The sequence below is a fragment of the Aptenodytes forsteri genome, unplaced genomic scaffold, assembly GCF_000699145.1.
Source record: "Aptenodytes forsteri isolate BGI_AS27 unplaced genomic scaffold, ASM69914v1 Scaffold8, whole genome shotgun sequence".
Classification (NCBI taxonomy): domain Eukaryota; kingdom Metazoa; phylum Chordata; class Aves; order Sphenisciformes; family Spheniscidae; genus Aptenodytes; species Aptenodytes forsteri.
This window is the reverse complement of record NW_008796218.1, coordinates 2,607,202-2,631,177: the sequence shown is the minus strand read 5'-3', so window position 1 is coordinate 2,631,177 and position 23,976 is coordinate 2,607,202. Positions and strand designations below refer to the sequence as shown.

The 23,976-nt window shown below is 39.5% G+C and overlaps 1 protein-coding gene across 1 annotated transcript; it reads right to left on the bottom strand.

Annotated features, from left to right (window-relative positions):
• Window positions 1–4,996: 4,996 nt before the first annotated feature.
• On the bottom strand, window positions 4,997–23,513 carry SPTY2D1 (SPT2 chromatin protein domain containing 1). The gene is given in 7 exon segments (XM_019474542.1): window positions 4,997–5,980; window positions 8,135–8,212; window positions 8,880–9,036; window positions 9,837–9,983; window positions 10,399–11,847; window positions 13,334–13,448; window positions 23,378–23,513. Coding segments are annotated over 7 exon segments (2,094 nt in total). The 5' UTR covers window positions 23,429–23,513; the 3' UTR covers window positions 4,997–5,883.
• Window positions 23,514–23,976: the final 463 nt, after the last annotated feature.

Sequence of the window (23,976 nt, the reverse complement as noted above, 5' to 3'; positions counted from 1 at the left end):
AAAGCACCATCCAACCAAGGCTGGATTTAAACCAGCAGTTTTGACGTACATCTGACCTCATTACCAACTGCATACGGCAGCGAATAGTCTTCCACAAAATAGTTAATTTCTCCTGCAAGTTTCAGCATCTCTCACACTGCTTATAAAGAGGGCTCCCCATAGCCCTGGGCCACATCACACCCTATACACTGCCATCACCGCGATCCCTTTGTACATGCAGCTAGCAAACAGAAGCCAGGTTAATAAAGGGTTTGCTGGTTCACTCATTTTGGCTGGGGGAAGAGGGTGTCACTCTGCATGAACTCTGAAGATTCACCTCATGTGACCAGGCTGCCTGTCTATGCATCATTTACAGTCACATTTGACACTGCTGTAGAGGTCTCAAAAACAGACTTCCTGCACATTCTATAGAAATCAATAACCAGATGAAGTGGATTGACTCACATTAGTGCCCCTCCTGTGCAAAAATAACGACAAGCAGATTCCTTTATCAATTGCAGAGCAGCAGGTCAATCGACAGGTGTAGTGCTCTTCTTTGGACACATCTCATGACATGCTGGGTGCGCTGAGGGACCACAAAGTATTCATGCAACACAAGAGCTAGAAGAAGCTGGCAGGGAGGAGAATTACTGTGATAGGGAGTTGAGGACAGACCCAGAACAAACATCATATATCCTCAGTTGTATCATTCAAGGATACAACTAGTTACCTCTCATGAAGAAGTCCACAAAAGAGGTTAAATACATTGAGAAGTACATGTAAGGCACTCAAAAACATCCTTTTACACTCAGTGTGTGCATAAGTATGCTCTCACAGTTATTCAAAGTGTAGTATAAAATCTGGAACACTACACTCAAGTGTTTTTCATGTCAGAATCAAGCCTGTTCCTTTAACAAGAAAAACACCCCACCGAACCTCTTGATTCTCTTTAAATTGTCAATTGTTATCAACTTTCACACACATAGTATGATAGGAGATGGCATCAGATACTTGCCTTTCCTCAACTGAGGAATGTTGAGAAACTGGGCAGAAGTTGCATCCAGCATATAAAAAAACATTTATGAATTTGCCAGTGCAGGGAAAAGGATATAGGTAAAAACCAAGACTCCCATGAAGAACCAAACAGAGAAAATCCCCAAAGCAAATTAAGCACCAGATGGTTTGGGAAAACAAAACCATTCATCAGTTGTGGACGGAGAAGTTAGGACTAAACCGGTGGCATGTTTCATTACTTCAGGAACCTCTTCTGTCTTCAGCCTCATCCCACAAAGCATGTTCAGCATGTGTCAAAGGCTTTTTAGATCCCTAGGCTCATGGAAAAATAAATGTTTGCCTATGCATTTCAAGTGGTGAGAAAAGGCTATCTATGGGATGACTGAACTGCAGTTGTCTTGAACTAAAATGTTATTTCAAATAAATTACAACTAAAAACTGTCCCTCAAATGAGGGAAACTTGTAATTGTTTTTTTTCCAAACCTGAGTAAAATAATTTTATTGCTTCCAGAGAAGTACGGCTTTACTGGCTGGATTAAGATAACTCAGTGTAGAATCACCCTCCACCTGAACAGAATATATTTGCTTTGAAATAATGACTGATAATGACTGATTACAGCTATTAAGATACATTAAAAATCTCAAGGGAATTCCATACAAGGTAATTCCAAACAAGGTAAGATTTCATGCCTTCAAAACAAGGTACTCATAGGACACTGATTAAATGCTAATTTGCAATATGATTTTAAAAAGTTTGGTTTTTTTAAGCACAAGAGTGTGCAAATGTTACTGTTTCAAAGGAAAGGCAGAAGGGCTCACTTTGATGTGCATTCATTTACCTATTTGGAAGTGGGTCGCAGCACTAGCTGATCAGAACAGTCACTGGTATTTACCTCCGCCTGTCGAAGCGGTAAACCGTTCCATTGAGACAGCAAGAGGTTCAGATTCTTTACATGAGAATAAGAGAATCCGAGAAAGACGCTGCTTATGAAACAGCAGGATGAAACACCACACTCCAAATGGAAGAGATTAAAGGCAACTGGCACACTTGTGTATATTACCATTCTAAAATACGCGTACCTCCAAATATATATTATGTCACAAGCCTAAACTGCAGGAGACGCCAATGATTTTCAGATCTTTTCTGAATGCTTAAGTAACTCCATTAATTTTTCATACATTCTTGCTGGCTGCATGAGAACAAGAGAACAATTCTTGGAGAACATTCAGCCTAACGCTGTTGTATGTGACAGCTCAGAGGAAACCAGCAGAAAATAATTCTGAAAAAATCTTCCATAAAGTAAACCAATGAGAAATAGCAGTAAAATTTTTAATGCCTGTAATTTATTGTATACATACTCTGCAAAACTTATATGCATTTGGTGTGTGCAAAAGTATACACTTTTTTGACAGCACCAGGAAACAGTTAAGCTATGTACGAGTTTTTAACCTGATTTGTCACATTGTGTAAAAAGACATTGTGCACAAATGATATCCCCAAAGAAAAATCAAATAATCGGCTAAAACTAGAAGCACCCTTATTTACACACTAACACTTTAATATTGCATCACACCCACTCACCAAAATAAATAGAAGTACATTCATCACAATTTAAACACCAGTCTCTCCATATATTTATTTTCTGACACGTTTTGGTCTCCAGAAATATGCTATATCTAGAAATATGCATCAGCTAGTAGATTATGTTACAAAATGCAAAAAAAATAGAAAATTAGTTTTCCTGGACAATATTTTGGGCTTTACACAAAAATAAATCCAGATTTCCATAGAGATCTCATACTTCTTGAAAGATTTTTATTTTAAAGCACAGCACAGAGTTGCACACTAAGGCTTCCTGTGATATGCAAAACCCTGGCCTCCAAAAGACATCGCTGTAAAGTGAAATACAGCTCAAGTGTAAATACAAGACATTTTCAAAAAGTAGTCATCAATAGAAAGTGCCCTTCATTTGATTTAGCATTAGCAGTAAAGAAGTAGCTGCTGTAATTGTGCAATCAAAGCCAGACCTGGAAGGGTTTTATGAAAAGTACGTCATTTCACACTATCAAGTTTAAGGATATAGAATCTGAGATAGCAGAAACTGACCAACCTCTTTATACTCCTACATTCATTATTTTTTGACACAATTTAGTAAAAAAAGGCACATTGTCAAACAGTGAATTAAAAATCTAAAAACCAAACCAGAATTTCATTAAATACAATTAAATCATTAGCTTAACATCAGATTCTCATAAACCAATATAAGCATTCTTCCAGTTTTTTTAACCTCAAATTCAGATGCACTTTGGACAAGTACTGAAGTACTCTCATTAGATTAATACTATTGATCTGGCAAACAGTAAAAATTATTTTGGATACAAGGTCAGGAATTAAACCCCCAAAATTTAGTTCCTTCCTAGTCGATTTACAAATATGCAGCAAATGCAAACATATTAAAACCCAAACATTTGTACAAAATTTGAAAACCATTAGCATCCCATGCCAATTATGGGAAAGTACTTCTCGACTGTAAAATTACAAATGTGTCCTTGAATAATTTTTCATATGAAATAGACAAAATTTAAGCAATGATCACTGTGTGAAGAAACAGTTATACAGTGTCTTAGGGAGGCTAGCAGAGTACATTGCAGTCACCATCTAAGACAAATGACAAAGTGCTTTACAGATTAAGAAATTTAACTGATCTTGCATGGTTAAATAATCAGAAAGAGGTGAAATAATCAGGTTTTATTTAACCTATATTTATCTGAAATGCAGATTTAATTCCCAACTGAACCAATTTTGAATTAATATATTTCTTTTGCTTCATAAGAGACTTTTTCCCCAGCCAGGCAGGAAGTTGCTCACAGCTGATACAGCTATCTGGGTTGACAGACCTAGAGCCTTTCTCTGGCTAAAAAGAATTAGAAAGTAAAAAAACCTCAGTAACTTGATCATGGTCCCAGTGTTCATTGTCTTGAATGGATAATTCTAGGAACCGCAACAGAAAATTTTAGATGGTCCCAATGAAGCAGAGTGAATACAGCACACTTCTAGACAGGCAGTGAGGTTACACTATCTTGCATGGTCTCAAGTGAATACACTGAGAAACAGTTTTTGTTAGTTAATACAGAAAGTTAAAAATCCAGAGGAGCAACGATGGTATCTTCATCTGGGCTCCCTGTCAGCTAATACTGAATTAGTTTATAGAATCTATCCCAATAGCTTACTCATGTCAGTGTTTTACTGAGGCAGTGAAATGCTACACCATTGACAGAAAACATCTTAAAGAGGCAAATCTGTTTTTTCTTACATTAAGAGTCAGATGTTTAAACTTCAGCAGCTTCCAAGATTGCTCCTTACAGGTTGCTATCTGAACTGCTTCCTAGAAGCAGCACTGTTAAGAATAGCCCCCTGATAGGAAAGGTTCCTTTGTTGTTTTCCTACAAGGGAATTTTTCCTTTTTATTCCTTTATTCCCCTCCCCCCCCCAAAACACCCAAAGCCCTTTTTGTACTTTTCCAAGTACTTCTAGCATTAAAACATAACAGCCTCAGCAGCTGAAGCCAGAGGTACTATCAGTGGAATCCTGGAGCTTGAGGCAAAGCTGAGTAGTGATACTGGTGAGCTTTGAAGGGCAACCTGGGGAAATCGAAGTAGATGCAACACCAGAGTTGAGCTTCAGACTCAGTACAACTCCTGTAGACTTACATGAACCCTGTGCTGATTGTAAACAAATTCAGTTACTGAAAGAAACAGTCTTTAAGTGCATAGTTAGAAATAATGTGCAAATATGGGCATTAAGGTAAGTAACTGAACTAACTCTCCTGCTATACGTAACATTTTAGATTTTTGGTTTGATTAAATTAATCACAAGTATTAACTAGTTAACATGAAGTTGTTAATATTGAAAAGCTGCAAATACATTCTAACAAAACTTAATTCTGATGTGCTTTCTAAATAGTAAACCTAATTAGATAAATGACTGCTTCACATTTTAAATCATTTAACACATCGGATGTTTAATGCAAGAAAAAACACGTGCACCATACACAATTTGTAAAAGCAGCAGAAGCTGTTAAACAAATGTGAAGATTTACAGGGCAGGAAAAAAATTCCCAAGCATATGCTTGAGCCCAAAAGCACAAGTTACATACAAACACTAGAAATTCCTGCTTTCAGGGTGTGTATTTATCATACTGAATTAGATTGGCATTGGAATTCCAGACACAGCAAAAGCCAACATAATCTTTTGGCCATATCTATAACTGTACAGCTTGCAAATGACATGCACTTTTCTGTTTAGAAATGAAGAGGTTCAAATTATTTTTACGGGTCCTCAAATCAGAAAATATGCAGCACTTTATTGCTTTGAACATCTGTGGCAACAGCTGAATTTACACCCAAGCTGCTTCTGTACAGAAGATGACATTTCAATACTTTGAGGCTCAGGTTGGGAGACAGAGTAGGATATAAAGCAATTTCTCTAAGTCTCAAGAAATATCAGGGAACAAGAATGCTATTCCTTTCTTTCAACTGAATGCAAAATTGGTTTACTGGTATATGGGCCCACACAGTTCCGAGTCAGTGCATAGCTAGTCAATATTTCTGCTGGCATCTTGAACTGGTTTAATCAGTGGAAATATCTATTAATTTTATTCCACTTAATAATATGCATTAGTGCATTAATTTCTTCATAAAAAACCAACCCTGGCAAGTATTAAAAATAAATATCTTATTTAGGTCAAACTAAAGCCTTGCTTTTCAGTACTTTAATCCCTTTAAATATTCTTTTGCCCTCTAACAAGCAAATGGAAACTGAAGTAGAATAAGAGATGTATGGAGGCAGAGGGTAGCAGAAACATGAACAAAGTCAACACCATAAGTCAGTTAACGTGTCCTCAGCTTCTTAGACTGTCTCTTGCGTTTTAATTCTTCTTCTTCCCGTCTCAATTCTTCTAAGTCCTCCTGAACACCGAGTCTCAAGCTGCCAAATAAGATGAAATCCTTTACACGCTGCTACTCAAGAAACATGAAATTTGACTTCTACCCCTCCCCCAAGAAAAACAATCCTAAAATTATTACAGCTGATTTGAGCAAAAATTTTAGATCAGTTCAACCACCATAAATTTTCTTTAATTACAGCAAGAATACACCTTTAAAAAAAGAAATCAAGATTTTATCATTAGATTAGAATAAAATCTTTTGAGGGAAAAATTATTTAAAACCTTTGTTAAAAAAAATCAAGATTGTGAAAAAAACTGATTTTAATACAAAATGTCATTTTTTTCCCCAAAAAGAAGCTGCTGAAACACATCCATCATTTCTTGCCAATGTAACTCTTACATACATGTCATAGCAGGACTGACTCTCATCAACTTCTCTGAGAGCCACCTAAGCCTTTTACACTGGCAAGGGAGAGAATGGATATGTCAAACAGTAAAGAAGCAAAAGATTTTGTTGCAACTTCCTGGCTTGAGGCACCATTCAGGTAGCTACAAGCCCAACGTTGCTCCACCCTCAGTCCATCTAGCTGCCATGACTGGTGAACAGCTCCATGGAAGAGACTCTGCTAATGCAGCATGTTCTAGCTACGTCCCTGCATAATTTCTTCAGCTTCCTAGAAGTCAGTATGTTGAAAGTGATACTTAAAAACAGTATCTGCAATCACTGATCTCCTCTTCAGTAAATAAGGGCTGGATAGTCTTGCTGATTTGATACTAGGAACGGGTGTGGCAAAGTTACCATTTCATGATCAGCTCCTGCCTCATTTGCAGCCCTACCAAGTGCATTTGTATATCCATAGTTCATTACGAAACAACATAAGGCAGTGTAGCATGCACGTCGATGCAAAAGGTTCAACCACATGACAATGAGGATTCAACTCTTCTGGGCTAAACTGCTCCAGCACAGGCTCTAAAATGGATTTTATGCCTAAACAAGCATAGCAGAGTCATCTTGAATTCAGGAAACTGCAGTCATCCAAATTAAGAATAGACACAAACACATCAAGGATCTATGTGATAAAACCCTGGCTTGAAGCATCATTTTTCAACTTAGAACTTAACTATAATTTTAGTGGGCTTGCTTGGTTAGAAAAAGTTCCTCATTTCAAGGGTCACAATGCTTTTAACCAAACACTCAGTGAAAAGTAGCTGAGCATTGAAAATAGTTACACTCAATTTTACTGAAGTTTCTTATCTCCCCTTCCTTTATTCTAGCATATGTAGTTAAAAAGTTAGCCAGGTATTCAACTCTGCAAAACCTCTATGTCTTCAACAGAGAATTCGGTCAATAGCAATATCACTGTAAAATTCCAGCTGTTTCCTGTAACTCCATTTAACAGACTATAGCTTTACATGAACTGCATCTATTCCCCAGGAGCAAGAAAGAATAAGGACCCTGACTATAACTTCAAAAAGATGCAAGTTTCCAATGCTCAAGGCACCTTCTGAATAACAATACATACATTTCAGTAGAACAAGAAAATCTGGTAACTCAGTATATTCCAATATTTTCCATTATCTATAAAAACCTCTTACAACTTTCACAAAGCTTGTTCCACCAACCATTAAAAACCAAAAAGAAAATCAGTTTATGAACACCAGGTTTTATAATAGCGACATAAGAATTGTGCAGGTCTAGAGGCCAAAACCAATGGTCAAAACCAATATGAAAATATGATCTTCATGCTTGAAATCACTGATTACAAAAGTTTGCAGAGTACTTTTTATACATACATAGAAATACACACACACACACAGATAAAAACAAATAAATCTCCTTCCAGTCCTCAAACTATCAGAATATTGTAATGTTTGGGACAAATTGAAGGGTTTAGCATTACAACTGAAATTTAAAGTATTTTTTAAAAAGATTTTTGGGCATAAGTTGGTTTTGGTTTGTGGGTTTTTTTGGTTTTTTTTACAAGCAAAGTTTCTGATACATGAGAATGAACATACAAGATTTATTTACTGTACCCACCACTGGCTGGCTGAGTTTCATCTTTACCTAAGCTTTTTATAAAAAATGCTAAGGCTTATTTACCTCTACTATAAAAAGCAAATATCCACTCTAACTTAGCCCCATGACTTGGGCAATAAACCTCCCACTTTCTATCTGAGTTTAAATCCATGCATACCTCCTAGCTTCTTCTTTCTGTTGCTCTCTCCAGCTGCTCTCCATGTAACGTAAGGCATAATCACTTTCATCTTTGTATCTGGAAATTAAATATTAGTTTTCAGCACACTAAAAAAACATGGTAATGTACAGTTAAGTTATGAATTCACATCCCTTCTTAGAAAGAATAATCACCTTGCCATACACAGATATTAATGTTTTGAAAGAATCTAAGTTACAAGCCTTTAAAATGCTTGCTTTCTTATACCTTCTTGTCAGACAAGAGGGAAATATTTAAATAAGCTAAATAAGACCCTTCATTTTCCAGCAGTTCTTAGTCATACCAAGTTAGATCCTCTTACAGAACAGCTACCACTATTGCATCAGCAGTTCATATTCAGGCAGCTACATTTGATGAATTCTGAAATACTGCAGGCTGCTATAGAAAGCATTTTAACATCCAATAATAGGAAAGAGTTGCTATGAATTACACAGGTCAGACATTGAAGAAGCTGTGTGGTTCTCTAATTATGTCCCATTGCATCAAATTTTGTTGCTCCCCAGAAGAGCATGCCAGGCAGTATGAAAGTTCAAGGTCCCTTCTGCACAGAAGCAGCTCTAATGCTTGTTAAATTTCTGCAGTGTAAAACCGTGTTTGGATACCAGCACCTCCCCTATTTCTAAAACATTTTTATTTGTTGAACTGTATTGATTTCTGTTGTTCTGTTGCTTGTTCTGCAATATCTTAAAATTGACATTTTTGTTACCTTTTCCGGTCATAGCCAAATATTTCCCGAATATGTTTTGATATTTCTTCCTGGGGTTCCCCTTCATCTTCAATGAAGTCATCCATTTCAGAGTCATATTCATCATCATCATCATCTTCTATTTGTCTTTTGTAACTAATAGGTGGTCTTCCAAGACCTAAATGACAGGGGAGTGAAAAAATTAATTAATAACATTAATATAACATTAATTTAACTATGCCTTGCTATACCTTGGGCATTTTACAGCTCTGGGCTTCAAGGTGGAAAACTTTTGCCTCAAGTTAACTAGCTATTCTCAAACTCAGTAAAAGGAAATACTTCCTCTAAGTTGTGCTATATAAGATTACGTATCAGTATCACCAACTGCATCCTGAGGAAACCACCAGACAGAAGTCTATGTTCTTGTTCAGGGTTTTCTAGGCACTAATTTGCTAGAGTCCATGCTGCTTGTTTCTGATCAGAAATAAATTTTTAGAACTGCTTGCTTACTGATAAGGTAAATTTGCCAAAATACTTAAATATTAGTCACAGGTTTGCTGTGTGGTTTTAATTTTCACATACCACTTTAAAATTTTGTAGTGTCTTAAATAACAGATGCTTAAAGACTAAGCATAATTAAGCTATGCAGGAAGTAAATCCTTCAATTCTTTTCTTTCTAACAGCATTCGTATACCAACATCCATTACAGGCTGCTTAGTTTTCTTTCATGTAATACTTCACACCCCAGGCCTGTATTTCAAGGAATACGAGCATAGGTAAAAATAAACAAAAAGTTGCAAAGCAGAAAAAAGCATTCTACTGTTAAATGCATTCTTTAAAAGGCAAATATGGTATTTTGTCCAAGTCTTCCTAATTGCATCTATAATTGTCAAAGGCCCTCAGTGACCTCAACTCAGACATAAAAAATACAAAACACATAACTAAGTGAAAAAAATTATTTGCTCTAGAACTTTATACCTTGTGGATGAAACACAGGTCTATGCCCTTGAAGAGGTCTCATTCCATTTATCTGTCCGTTGCTAGGTCTCGTGACTAAGTTTTTAGAAGAAATAGTTTCCGATACAACAGTACACTTCGGTTTCACAGTTGTACCCAAGCCGCTGCCTGGTCGCCCAGGTCCTGTGCTTGGGCTGATGCCTGGCCTTCCTGGTCCTGTTCCCAAGCTGCTGCCTGGTCGCTTCGCTCCTCTGCTTGGACTGATTCCTGGCCTTCCTGGTCCTGTTCCCAAGCTGCTGCCTGGTCGCCCAGGTCCAGTGCTTGGGCTGACTCCTGGCCTTCCTGGTCCTACATTGCTTTCACAGTTGTACCCAAGCTGCTGCCTGGTCGCCCAGGTCCAGTGCTTGGGCTGACTCCTGGCCTTCCTGGTCCTGTTCCCAAGCTGCTGCCTGGTCGCCCAGGTCCAGTGCTTGGGCTGACTCCTGGCCTTCCTGGTCCTGTTCCCAAACTGCTGCCTGGTCGCCCTGGTCCTGCGTTTGTGCTGATGCCTGGCCTTCCTGGTCCAATACCCCCAAGCTGCTGCCTGGTCGCCCAGGTCCAGTGCTTGGGCTGACTCCTGGCCTTCCTGGTCCTGTTCCCAAGCTGCTGCCTGGTCGCCCAGGTCCAGTGCTTGGGCTGACTCCTGGCCTTCCTGGTCCTGTTCCCAAACTGCTGCCTGGTCGCCCTGGTCCTGCGTTTGTGCTGATGCCTGGCCTTCCTGGTCCAATACCCAAGCTGCTGCCTGGTCGCCCAAGTCCCATGCTTGAGCTGCTGCCTGGTCGCCCAGGTCCTGTGCTTGAGCTGCCAGCCAGCCTTCCAGGTCCCATGCCTGAGCCACTGCTCAGTCGCCCAGGTCCTGGGCTTGAGCTGCTGCCTGGCCTTCCAGGTCCTGCAGCTGAGCCGCTGCCCAGTCGCCCAGGTCCTGGGCTTAAACCACTTCCTGGCCTTCCAGGTCCCACACCAGAATTGCTGCTCAATCGTCCAGGTCCTGCACTTGAACTGCCACCTGGATGTCCAGGTCCTCCTTTTCCTAAGCTGCTGCCTGATCGTTTTGCATTGGAGTTGATTCCATGCTGAAGGGCTGCAGCACTTCCTGATTTTGTATGGGCAGACTTTTTCAGGCTGGATTCTTTAGCAGATGGTAGCCTCTGAGCCCCATTGGCTGCTGGCTTTGAGGGTGGCACATGAGAGCCTGAGCCAGACTTTCCAGTACCATTGACAGGTAATTTACTATGACTGCTACCAGTAGAGCTTCTTAAGGAGCCATTTTGTGAGTTTTTTTCCATTTGATCAGATCTGGAGGAAGGTGATGACCATGAGTGTTTTTCAGTCAATGCTGGTGCTTTGGATTTCTTATCAGTACCACTCATAGAAGACGACAGACTGCCTTTTGGTGTGGAATGTTTATCTACTGAGCTTTTGTTAAGTTTTGCATTTACAGATTCTTTCTGAGAAGTCACTTTTTTTGAAGAACTGGATATTCCTGTATTCTTAATCTCCTTCTCACTTTTCTTATGCATTTCTGCTCTTTTGTTTTTGCGTCCCAAATACTCCCTCTCTCTCAATTCTTCTGCTGTTCTGGGTCTCTCTTCTACCTTTTTCACTGCTTTTATTTCCACTGGTTCATACTGTTTTTTTTCAGCAAGCCTTAAGAGCTCTGCAAAGTTCAGAGGTGCTGGTGCACTTTTGGGAGGTGCCTTTGGTTTCACTGCAACTTTGGATGGTTTCTCTTCATATTCTTCTTGCTCATGCTCAGATTCAGTCTGACTGTATTCAAGTTGCTCAGTTTCATCTTCTGTTGCATACTCAGCCTCTGGGGCCTGAGCGACATTCTCACAAGTCCTCCTCTTTTTAGGCTTCTCTTCAACAGGAATGCTTTTTTAGCCATAAAAATTATCCTTTGTTCGTGAGGCCATAGCTCTTGCCTTTCTGTCATGTTTCAGTTCAATACGTCTAGCCAAGAGTTCTTCTTTTTTTCTCCTTTCTTCTAGTGCTGTAAAAGAAAACCAGAAGAAAGTTATGCAAAAGCACTACTTTTTATTTCAATTCCTTCCAAACTGATAAACCATTTAGGACAGTAGTTTAAGGATATCTGGCTAACAGCTATTCAATTTAGACCAGTGGTCAGGGGTCTGCCAACAGGGCAAGCTAACCCACCTGAATCAGCTACTCTAACAAAGGCGAGCCATTAAGTCAAATGCTGCTATTGCAAAACCCACTAAGGTGATTCAACCGAAGCAGCTCTCCAGAATGCTATGCAAACTAAGGAGAATTACTGTGTGAGGAGGCACAGGACTTATGGGATCTCTGAGTAATGGAAGGAGTTCTGAGGCTGAGCAAGAGAATTTTGAGACCGTACAGAATTTACAATCAGATATTTAAGGGAAGATGAGGAAAGTGAGGGAGTAAAAGAGCATTGGAGTATAAGAATTGGAAAACAGGCTGAGTGTGTGTGTAGAGGGGTGTAGGGGAGAGACAGAAGCAGCCAGCCGCAGATAAGCAAGCTGCTGGTCACTACATTTGTCTGGTAGAGCCCTGTGCCCTATCTCCACAGTCTGTCCTATATTCTTACTGAATTGGTTTTAGCTATTTTCTGCATAAGTATGCTCTCTATCTTGAGTCTGTGTTTGATCTGCTGACAAAATTCAGGCTGAACTAGCTGGTGAATAGAATGATAGGTCTGAATGCCAGATACTGGAGAGACCAAGGGAATGGGGGCCAAATATCAGAAAGACTCAGGAAAAGCATCAATTCCTAGAAAATGGATTAGGCTACTCATGCTGTGGGTGCCTGTAAAGGTACCACCCCCTGCCTATGTTATTCTATTGTCAAGGGCTGTGACTGTACAGAATGTGAGTGCATGCATGCCTATGTGGAATTCATGCTCAGTCTTGCTTCTGGCTGCAGCTGGCAGCAGGGATAAGAAGCAGGCTCGTGATTGGCCCAGGAGAGGAGGAATACCCTGGGCCACCCAGTCCATCAGATTTGGTTACCTTTAACAAAACATTAACACCAGAAGCAATGCAGTATTAGTTTATTCTATAGGCTATTTAAAGGAAATATAATACAGTGGAAAAAATGTAGCTCGAACAAAGCCTCTGCCATACAAATTTAAAATTCAGACTGTATTGATACACTAGATTAAGACACAACAGCAACTCTTACCATTTTTCAACACAGATAAAGCTTTTCAAAATTAAGTTATCAAAAATCCAGATGGTTTATTGCAATATCTCTTCACCTTAACTACTTCTTGATCTCCAACAGTAAATGCTAGTGTAGCTGATTAATATTTAACTCCTTAGGAAAGCATGCAAACATCCCTAGTCCTTACTTAGTCCTGGCTTTCCCTCAGGATCAGTTATGTGCATAAATTCCAGAAACAGATGTATAGCTGTATTTGCAAGAGCTTTGAATAAGGTGACAAAGTCTCAAAGAGTCAATGAAAGACTCCCATAGGAAATATTTTGGACTGTTACCTTTTTTTCTTTTTTCTTCTTCTTGCCGTCTGAGAAATGCTTGCACTGCTGCAGACTCTACACCCTTGACTTTTGGAACCTTTTTGGGAGGACCAACAGCCAAACTGTACCTTTTCTGCAAAGACCAAAGAAGTATGTCAGAAAAGTTAAGAAATGAAAAAAATCTTAAAGTTTTTAAAACTGAGGAGTCAAGTACATGACTATTACACAACTTCAAGCATAGAGATGGTACAGAATAAACAAACAATGAATTCCCACTGAAGCCGAGTCTCATGACGGATACACTTGACTCCTCTCCTAGCCATACTTTGGTTCAGGCTAAGGAGCAACAGGCCTCATGTCCTTGGGGTGAACTTGTGAGCTAGAAAGCCCCTGGCTCACATACAAGGGAGTGAAGGTGTCTTGAACAATATTTTGAAAGGTGGCTTCTAAACCCAAAAGTGCAAGATAACCAAAGTACAGAACAAGATACCAGAGCTAAAACGAAGACGTAATCTTGTTTATACTATCGACTAGCAGCCAACTACTTCACCCTATAGATATTACCATCAGGTTGGGCCCAATTTGAGCTCTCCCTGAATTGCAGCTGGACAGCATGCCACATGACTCTCCCCTTGAGCAGGGATGCTTCTCAAGGTTAGAGATTCCTTACCTGAAACTAAGAGATCCTTCCCTACCCCAGGCAGAAAGATCCCTTACCCGTGACAGATCCTCTGTAAGTGACTGATAACATGCTGAATCAATATTATGAAACATTACTAATCCATGTAGCTACTCAATATTATTATAAACATTGTATGGATAATTCCATTAGACATAAACCATTGACCAAGTCCGAGACTAAGATTGGATCCAGCCACACTGCTGAAGATTATCTTAAGTTTTACTGAATCTTTTTATGTTTGGTTGTGAAATAATCAACTATAAGAACATCTTGATTTCAAGAAGTTAGCCTCTATGTTAGCATTATGTATGGGTTGCTGTGTTACTTGTTATCTGAGGCTGTGTTGCTTGAAGTCCCTATTCTCTGGACTCTCTAGACCATAATCAGAGTCCCGAGGTTCTATTGTATATGGGATGAGTTATTTGACAACCTGGCAAGGTAGATATCTAGCTGGCCAACTTGGCAACAAAACTTACTTTTAAGGTATCCTGAAGTGAACTGCCTTCATTATAATACTAAAAAACCACACCCACAGGTCAAGACAACCCTTGCCCAGGTGAAGGCCCTTCCCCTGCACAAGCATATTAACAGAAGAGAATGACATAGCAGATATTATAATTATATGCAAATCACTAACCAATCACTGTAACTGGAAGTGTGCTACCTTGTAATTGTAGTGTATAAATGTAACGGTGAACTCAGCATAGGTGTGCTTGATTTGTGGAAATTCCACCTAGTACCCAGTGCCATAACAAAGAATGCCTGCTTTCTAAAACTCCAAATTGAGTCTTAGAGAGTTTTTCATCTGCTGACTTACAGTAACAACACCTAGGTTCCAAAAGGAGTTTAGAAAGCAAAAGGGTCCACTCTGAACCTCGTGACTCAATGAGAGGGTCCTCCTTACTCTTTGCATCTCCAGTCTGTGTGAATCATTCTAACTCAATTTTCTTTTGTATGTTTCTTCCATGCAGTAATTAATAAGGTAACCCATGCCATCAAACTTACTGAGACTTGTCAAACCACTGTTAAAAACTTTGTTAAATTCCGTCAAACTTATTGAACCCTGTCAATTATTTTATCTCAATAAAATATATTGCTGCTTCTCTCTTTTGAGAGGTGCATTCCACTCATCCACAACAAGAAGGCACTCAGCTTTCTGAAGGAATGAACAGGAAACCAGAAGACAGGTAGGGAAACCAAGAGAAATTAGTAAAATGCACTAGACTGAGAAGGAATGCAACAGCTGCATCAGTAATGGAATAAAAATATTTAGGTTCAGCCTTAGTCTTTGACCAAGCAGGAAACAAAAGCAGACTGCAGCCCAAGCTGCCAGAGTCTGTTCAATTCCAGACTGCAGGTTTACAGGTCCATTAAGGCTTTCAGCTTCTTTGTGGATGCTCATTTCAGTTTCAGGTTATCTTATTCAGTGAAAATAAATAAGTCAACTCAAAAAATGCAATTTCTCCAAAAGTAAGTTGGAACTGACTTCACCAGCATAATTAGTAGGTTGATCTAAAACCAGTGGTATTGCTTTTAGTTCCTGCTGCAGTGATCTTAAACAGAAGACTATTGTACATCAAGGAGTTAGTGATCTGTATACCAGTTGACCTGAATAAGCACAGGCCTGCACTCTACTACATTTATCACCTGAGACCACTGGATGAACTCAGCAGACTAATTGTGACAGAATATGCAGCCCCCACTTGGCACCTGGCAATTACACCATTTGCATGTGGTGTGACTTGCCTGGAGAAGAGAAGGCTCTGGGGAGACCTTATTGCAGCCTTTCAATACTTAAAGGGGGCTTATAAGAAAGATGGGGACAGACTTTTTAGCAGGGCCTGTTGCAATAGGACAAGGGGTAGCGGTTTTAAACTAAAAGAGGGTAGATTCAGACTAGATATGTGGAAGACATTTTGTACGATGAGGGTGGTGAAACACTGGCACAGGTTGCCCAGAGAGGTGGTAGATGCCCCACCCCTGGAAACATTCAGGGTCAGGTGGGACGGGGCTCTGAGCAACCTGCTCTAGTTGAAGATGTCCCTGCCCATTGCAGGGGGGTTGGACTAGATGACCTTTAAAGCTCCCCTTCCAACCCAAACCATTCTACGACTCTATGTCTCATATCTTGAAGTGAAACAGCATGTTTTCATATAACATCCTTTTGCTTGGCAGTGGAAATGTTAGAGCTGTTTACTTCCAAGAACATCCTACAAAAGTTCTAAAGACTACAATGCTGGTGATCCTCACCACAGACAGGATTTGCACAGCTTGCCATGCCTAGATGTCTGTCCAGTGCTGTACAACTCAGGGTTCCAGCAGCTGAACAGATGTAAAGTTATCTATGCTACCCCCTTTTTTCCTTCTCCTGGCATCTCCAATAAATTTTATTTTAATCAATACGTTAAGAGTCTGAGTGTCTTTCTTACTGGGATCTATAATGAACACTTGCACTAGTGTGCTACACCTGTTCAGACATTACCTTTCATAAATGTACCAATTATTAGATTGGGCTTTAGAATGATAAAATGACAAAGACTTCGTTGATCTTCTTCCCACAAACAGACTAGAAAAGATAAACAAAGCAATGAGAAGGACAGAGACACTTGCAAAGATAAATACAATAGAAGCCAGTTAAACCCAGAAGCAGATGGAAAGCAGAAGAATACATTTAGAAAAAAAACAACTCTGAGGTTTGGGGTTTTTTTTGGATTTCAGTAGTAAGCCAATAGATTATAACCTAAACCAAGATCTTCCACGTGGAAAGTTAGGATCCTCACCAAATGAAAGAGCTGTGCAATATGGTCCCAAATAAAAACAGTATCACTAATAAAAAATCCACACAAGTCAGTATTCCCATCAATATCTTCCCATCCTCTTACAGCCTTATGAAACTTAACTAAAAAAATCAAATTAAAATGTCTAGTAAAGATACCTACATCCAAACGTTTTAGAAGCAATAATCAGGCAAGCTAGTAGCAAAACTCCCTATAGATTTCAGTATCACCCAATGGAAGCCTTCGTTCTAATTTTTAATTTGTTGAAACAACAGCAATGAATAGATCCTTGATTACTTTAATTACTAACATGCAAACCCATACATTATCTTGTATATAGATGCACTAAGCATCAAGGTTCAGAGACTCATTTCTAAAACACAGCCAAAACTGGCTCCAAGAAGGGTAGCTACAGTAACAGCTATTTGTAGTCGCCTTTAGTAATTTCTGAAATTACTAAAACAAAATTATGAAGATACACCATCCATGTACATTGCAGTAGTAAAACCTGACATGTTGCCTCATCACATTAAAGACCTACTACAGTCAAGCTCTTTACCAAGATTCACCTCTGCGCAAGAGAGTTTACCACAATCTGAGAACTGATTTTGTACATCCTTATCACCTGGAGAAGCTCCAACTCTGAACAATTTTTGGTACTTACAATTGAAATCATTAGAATTGATCATCATAGCTAGGACTATTTAAAGGATAAGAAGATAGCTGGAGCTGGGCCCCTCTCTTCTGGGAAGCTGAGGTCCTTCCCTCTCCAACTTTTGTGTTGTTTACACCAAAAGTATTCCAAGACCTAACTGTTCAGGAAACCTGAACCACAATGCAGTACTGCCTCTCAAGTTTTGCTCAAATGTAGCCCATGACTCAGTGGCCCAAAGTAATCTGGCATGCTCCATCTAAATCAGAACACAGAGAAGCAAGCATTCCACACATTATCAGTGAAAATTCTTTCAGAAAAAGCTTGAAACAAATTAGTACCTTAGGAACAATTTGAGGTACTCTGTAGCATACTCATATTAGTATGATGTCTATGTAAATTATCTAACTCTCAAAGTTAAACATGTCATGTTTTGCCATTGGTAACTTAGTTTGGCAAAACTTGGTTTAGTTATTCAATTTCTACACAGTTTTTAAAAACAGACAAAACAGAGCATTTTCAAAATAGAGGATACGGTTGGACTCAATCTTCAGTGTCTTTTCCAACCTAAATGGTTGTATGATTCTGAAAGCATTTCAGGCCTAAGGAGCACCTTTCAAAACTGCTAAACAGCAGGGACAAATGTAGATTGATCTATCCTGTTAGAAAGCCTTATAAAGAATTAAAGTGATGGGGAAGCAGTTTTCAGGCTTTGTTTTGCTGCACTACAACCAACAGCCCTATCCAGGAGCAGGTTTGTAAAGCAGCTTGACAGACAAGCTGTTTTCTCACTGCCACTAATGTGGCAAACTGTGCAAAATTCAAGATTTAAAAGTCTTCCCATCAGTAGCATTTCTTGACATTGACTAACAACTGAAAACATAGCTAAACAATTCATAAATGAATACCCATTTTCTGTACTGTGAATCACTACTATTGTTGATAAAAGTTTTGTTCACCTTCATTTAGAAATAGCATAAAATAACCAGTGCTTTTGAAAGCACTGAACCATGCATATGTTCCACAAGCACTGATAAAGTGTTTTACTTACAGTGCAAATGAACATGCATCAGATTCCAGGTAAGCCAGACAAAGTAAGCTGGGGCACGTCACTACTTTATCATCCAAGCAGCAGCTGCACTATTCTGGCTTTTTATAGCTATTGCCAAGTTGGTTAAAGCAACAGAGAAACAGAAATGTTTAGTCTTTACAAGAGAGCAGATCAAGCTGTTCCCAGAACACTGCACTACTCAAGTTGTCAACACTGATTCTCTCTCTGGGTAGAACCTAGTGACAGCTCTAACTGAACACTGCTAAGATACACGAAGTGGGCACTGCTTTACCCAAAGAAAAAGTAAAGGCTGTGGAAGTGCCTTTCTTCAACTGTGTACCCTCAAGAAACAAGAAGTCTCTTCCTATCAGTGAGTACTATTTCTCCTGAGGTTTCTCATTTTTTACCTTCATCTCTGCAAACCTTGCCGTAACGACCTACCAATAACTGGCTCTCCATGAATCTGACCAATGGTACTTTAAGAGTATGGTGGAAAGTCCATTACAGTGCAAAATCTTATTTGTTTTCCACTTACAGCCAGAATAAACTGTTTCAGTGGGCTATCTAGCATATGAAGTTACATGACTGACAAAGCAGCGTTTTTCTCTGAAAAGTATACCTCAAAACAAAAAGATTAATTAAAAAAGATTGGTATTAATATGGCAAATAAAGATCCTACCAGGCTGTATGTGCCTATAGATTCACACACATGCATACTGACTTGTGAGAGATATACATCAGATATAGTTTATATACATATAAATAAGACATCCATCCCTTAAATGCAGAGTGCCAGTGTCTAGTAGCCAGCCTTTGCCAGCAGGCAAGCTCCAGGTCACAAGTTTAACTGTGTAATCTGCAACCAAGGTTTTGCTCTTAAATCCCTTTAAAATGTGGCACACAATCCTGATACAGTTGCAGCTGTTTCAATGTCAGCATTCAAGTGCCAAATCTTGGACTGTAAAGCAGATTTTATAAAATTATTGTAAGCTTTGTGGCATCCAAATGAAGCCCCAAAAGGTCTAGACCAAATACTAGACCCAGACACAAACAAAAGAAGTAGTATTGCCTTTAACAATGATCAATATTTACACAGGTAGCAATGCAAGATATGAGTGATCAATTCTGCCAAACCTGATTCTCAAGTAGGGCACCTGTGCAACTCATCATTTTTGCTACAGGCTTGCACACGCAATGTAAAGACAATTCCACTTGTGCTATCCGATATGAGCAACTTGCAGAGGTTCTCACAGGGTGGGTTTTTTTTGTTTGCTTGGTTTTCACTAGCAAGTTGCAACCCCTGTACCATGTTATAACACTTTTCCTGTTCTTCCTTACCATTCCTCAAGACATGCAGCCTTCTCCAATGGGAAGTCCTTGTTTCCCCCTAAATATTCTTCAGGGTGTAACTTTCCGATAACATCGCTAATGGTTCATTCACCCAGTTAAGCCACACATGCATCCTTGTTTGTGTCACTCCTCTCGCAATGCCCTAATATTAGTTCCTCAATAGGCAGCTTTCCAAATTGATAAGTGGTCATTTGCGTTAACTACTCAGGGGTCTCTGCTATCATCCAGTACCAGTGCTTGTACTTCCAAGGCCTCTGCTACAGCCTTAGCACCGTCCACTCTGCAGACACCATGCTGGGGTTACCAGCAGCTCACTCTGCAGTTAGCATTACATGCACATATTCTAAGAGAGTCTTTCTCAACTACTGTTATCAATATCCAGTTATGACAAAGGAAACGGTAGTTACCAAGCATGCTTAAATTTGTTTGATTCTCTTCAGGTTCTAACAACCCCTACCAAGAGAAAGGCTTTACAGATAAGAGTATTTTAACTATCAGCTCATACTGTTCTCATCTCCCAAAACCAATTTAACAGGGTCATACATTTTACTCCTAAAAATGCAAAAATAATTTTCTGAAGATTTTGCAACTGCTGTCACAACACCCAAGCTGAACCATTACCTGAAAAAATGCAGAAATTTCTTCTGTTAAAAGTTGCTTCACACAGTAAAAAAAATTAAAAGCATATTTTATGCTTTTCTTTATGTAGTGGTATTGTGGTCCCCATTTTCATCTGCTTATGCAGAAAGAGAGACCAGGAATAGGAAAAACTGAAAGTTTTACACATTTTAGTCAGTGTTTGCAAGCGCCTGGAACTTAACTATCAAGTTCAGTCAAGTTGAGAGTAAAAGCCCTCCTCACCCCTTGCCAAGTTTTTACATTGCGTATCTTGCAGTTCTCCTTATGTGGATGCTGATATAATACAAAGCATTTCTAGGCCCTGTTTTGAGACAAGTTTTAACCACATAATAAATGCATGCACACCAATCGAATAGGAGTCTGATTCTACGACAGCAATCTGTACTTCACAGCCATTCTCCATATTTCTTTTGCAGGGCTTCTCTTGCCTATGGCGAACGTTCAGTAGTTTGTAGATTATAATTTCATGGGCAGGCTCTGTAACACACAGGGTGCTCTGAACAAACTTTGGGATTTTGATACTATTTTACTTTGCAAATAATTTCTGGTAGCGAAGTGTATCTGTCAACTTTACTGGAGGCTATTTTGTAATAATTTATGGTTACTATGTATCAGACTGACTTAAAAATGAGACTTCAAGTGCTGATGTGGATGAGGAGCTGTTTGAGTTTTGGGTCACCTCTTTGTGGTTAAATACTATTCTGCATCAGATTTTTTGTAAGTTCTGTACACTAAAGAGTCACCCTCAGTTAAAAGGAGTAGGGAGCTATATGAGATCGTATCTAGTAAATTATTAATGACAATAGAAACAAGGTAAAATAAAAGAATGACTTGGTTCCAACTATGCTCAGTGTTTTTTAAGAAAACTGCAACACAATTTCATACTTTTAAGAATATCTTCCATACCAACATCTCAAAGTGCTTCACCACATCCATTATGTCACATAAAACTTGCGGCATAACGGAGTATAGCAATTTCACCAAAAAGGGAAGAGTGACATAAAAGTATTTAAATCGTACGGAAATCAACATTAAGTCTCATAACTGGTATCATGTCTAATCAAAGCAAGAACACATTGGAAATCTAATGAACTGCTATTATGAACACATGTAACAAGATATACACACACAATACTGAAGCCCCTATGGAACATTATGTGAGAAAAACTGGGGCTCTTTTCAGCAACTGCTATAAAGATCATTAGCAACACATCATTAATAGCTTATACACTAGTTCATATATGCACTGTTTTATTTGGAAACAAAACCTGATGCAACTAATAGGGCATTGAAAGGCTGATTTCAGCAATGTTCCTTTTGAATCTGGATTTCCATAGGGAGATGAACAAGCAGATACGTTTTTACAGGGACATGATGCAATACCTGTTTTACACATCCCTCTTTTACAATACAAGACCATATTATTTCTTAAACAGAGTTTTTCTACAGTTTCTACTTGTGAGATATATATACTACTTGTGCATGTTATTCTATTTTTCATTACAGTAGGCATGGAATATTTAGTTTAGTGCACTGTAAAGTTTATTTTAAACTTCAAAGGGAAATTCAGGGGATATGCTGATTAATGAAGGAACTAACATTTCTGGAAACCTGTTAACTTTACATACCAGTAAATTTTGTAATTAGTCTGTGTGGTATTTTTAATACAAATATTTAAGATTAATTATATTCTCCTTATATGAACATATTTTATGTACTAGCTTTAATCTAGTGGAGTTACTTTGACGTCCATTGATGAGAAAACCTCCCCAGGCCCTCTTTTGAAGCCTAACAGCTGCGGATAACCTCAAGCAGTGCCAAGTGCAGCTCCACTTTTGCTCAGAGACTAAGGCCAACTTTACAGTTAAAAGTTGCGCCACTAATGTGCTGGAACGGCAGGAAACCAAACTGCTTCAGCTATGGATTGAACTGCACTCTCACTCCATGAGTCAATCGGGTAAGCAAATCCTAATCCTGCCTTTTCTAAAAAGAGTAACAAAACCCTCATCCATTGTACGACAAGTAGGATTGCCTCCCCCCACCATCACATCTGCAACAGAGAACATGGCAGATATTTCATCAATTCATCATCATGGTTTATAACTATTTGTGACAAAAAATAGTGGCGCAGTACATTAAAGCTGCATGAGAAAACTAAAGTGGTAAAAAGAAGTTTTAAACATCTAAAGTAAGAACTACAACAACCCAATGACAATTTAGTGGAACAGCTTGTTTTAAGAGTCATAAAGCAGGCATTTAAATATCTTATATAAGTACTTATATATTTGATATTTTCATATTTGTGTTACAAACCGTATTTCTACGTAGAGTCAGAGACAAACTAAATCAAGCTAAATATTAAAGAGTACATTTTGTAAGATTTTTAAAACACAATGGAATCTGACAAATTACACATATCTACCATATGGTTGGTCCGTATTACCAACTGGTCGCAATATTAGTGAACAGTACCAAAGTTTTACTGGTGATATAGAGAGACTGAGATACTCTCAATTCTCGAGTGTCTCCATTTCAGCAGTGTCAGAACTGAAGAGTTCGCTTTTTCTGTTTTTTCCTACAGTTTATGCTAAAAACAACTACCCCTCTCATTTACACTGGTTTAAGTAAGCTAATCATAGAAACAGAACTCCGGCACTCAGTTAAAGAACAGACAGGAAAAGTGTTTCCCTAGCTGGTGGCTACCAAAAAGAAAGTATTTTTTATCCAAATAAGCACACGATTTATAATTTGGGTCCTGCCAAAGGAATGAAACCCAGTATACTAATGTACCAAAAGGCCACAGGACCTTCCTACTGCCAGACTTCGTTCAGCCAAGTAAGTGGGTTAGTTCATACTGAGTCAACATAAAACTGACAGCTTGAGTTAAAATACGAACTGCTGAAATACAGACCTCAGAATAATATTCATAATAAACCAAATGCCTTTCACCAATCATCCCCATATAGTTGTTGCAAGCTATTCCTTAGCAATGGATACAAAGGCATTGGACAACGCAGCACGTTCATCCAAAACTTGTCATTCTTTGTCTCCGACCCGCATTTGAGACGTGGCAGACTTCTGTTTTCAGAGCAAACAAAAGGACTTATCCGACTTTTAACCGCAACCACTGCCTTCCCCTGCGCCACCGTTTTTGCCCTCAGGATCTCGGTATTTTCGGCGACCAGAAGGTGCAAACCCCGGCTGCCCCTTCCCAGCTCCAAGCATGCCGAGACCTGTTGACAGAAGGAGCCCCGCTTCGCCCCCCTGCACACAGACGCTTCCCCAGCCCCCGAAAGCGAGCACCTCCGGGCGGCGAGGCGAGAGGCCCGGCCTCGGGCCGGCCGGGCGGGCGGGCTCCGCAAGTGCCAGCCAGGCCCGTGAACCAGCTTCCTCGGGCGGGTCCCCAGGCGGGGGCCGAGGCGCGGGGCAGAGGCCCAAGCGAGACCCTCGACGCCCCATGAGGGGAGCACGGGGCCCCGGCACGACCCGGCCCGGCCCCGAGCCACCGGG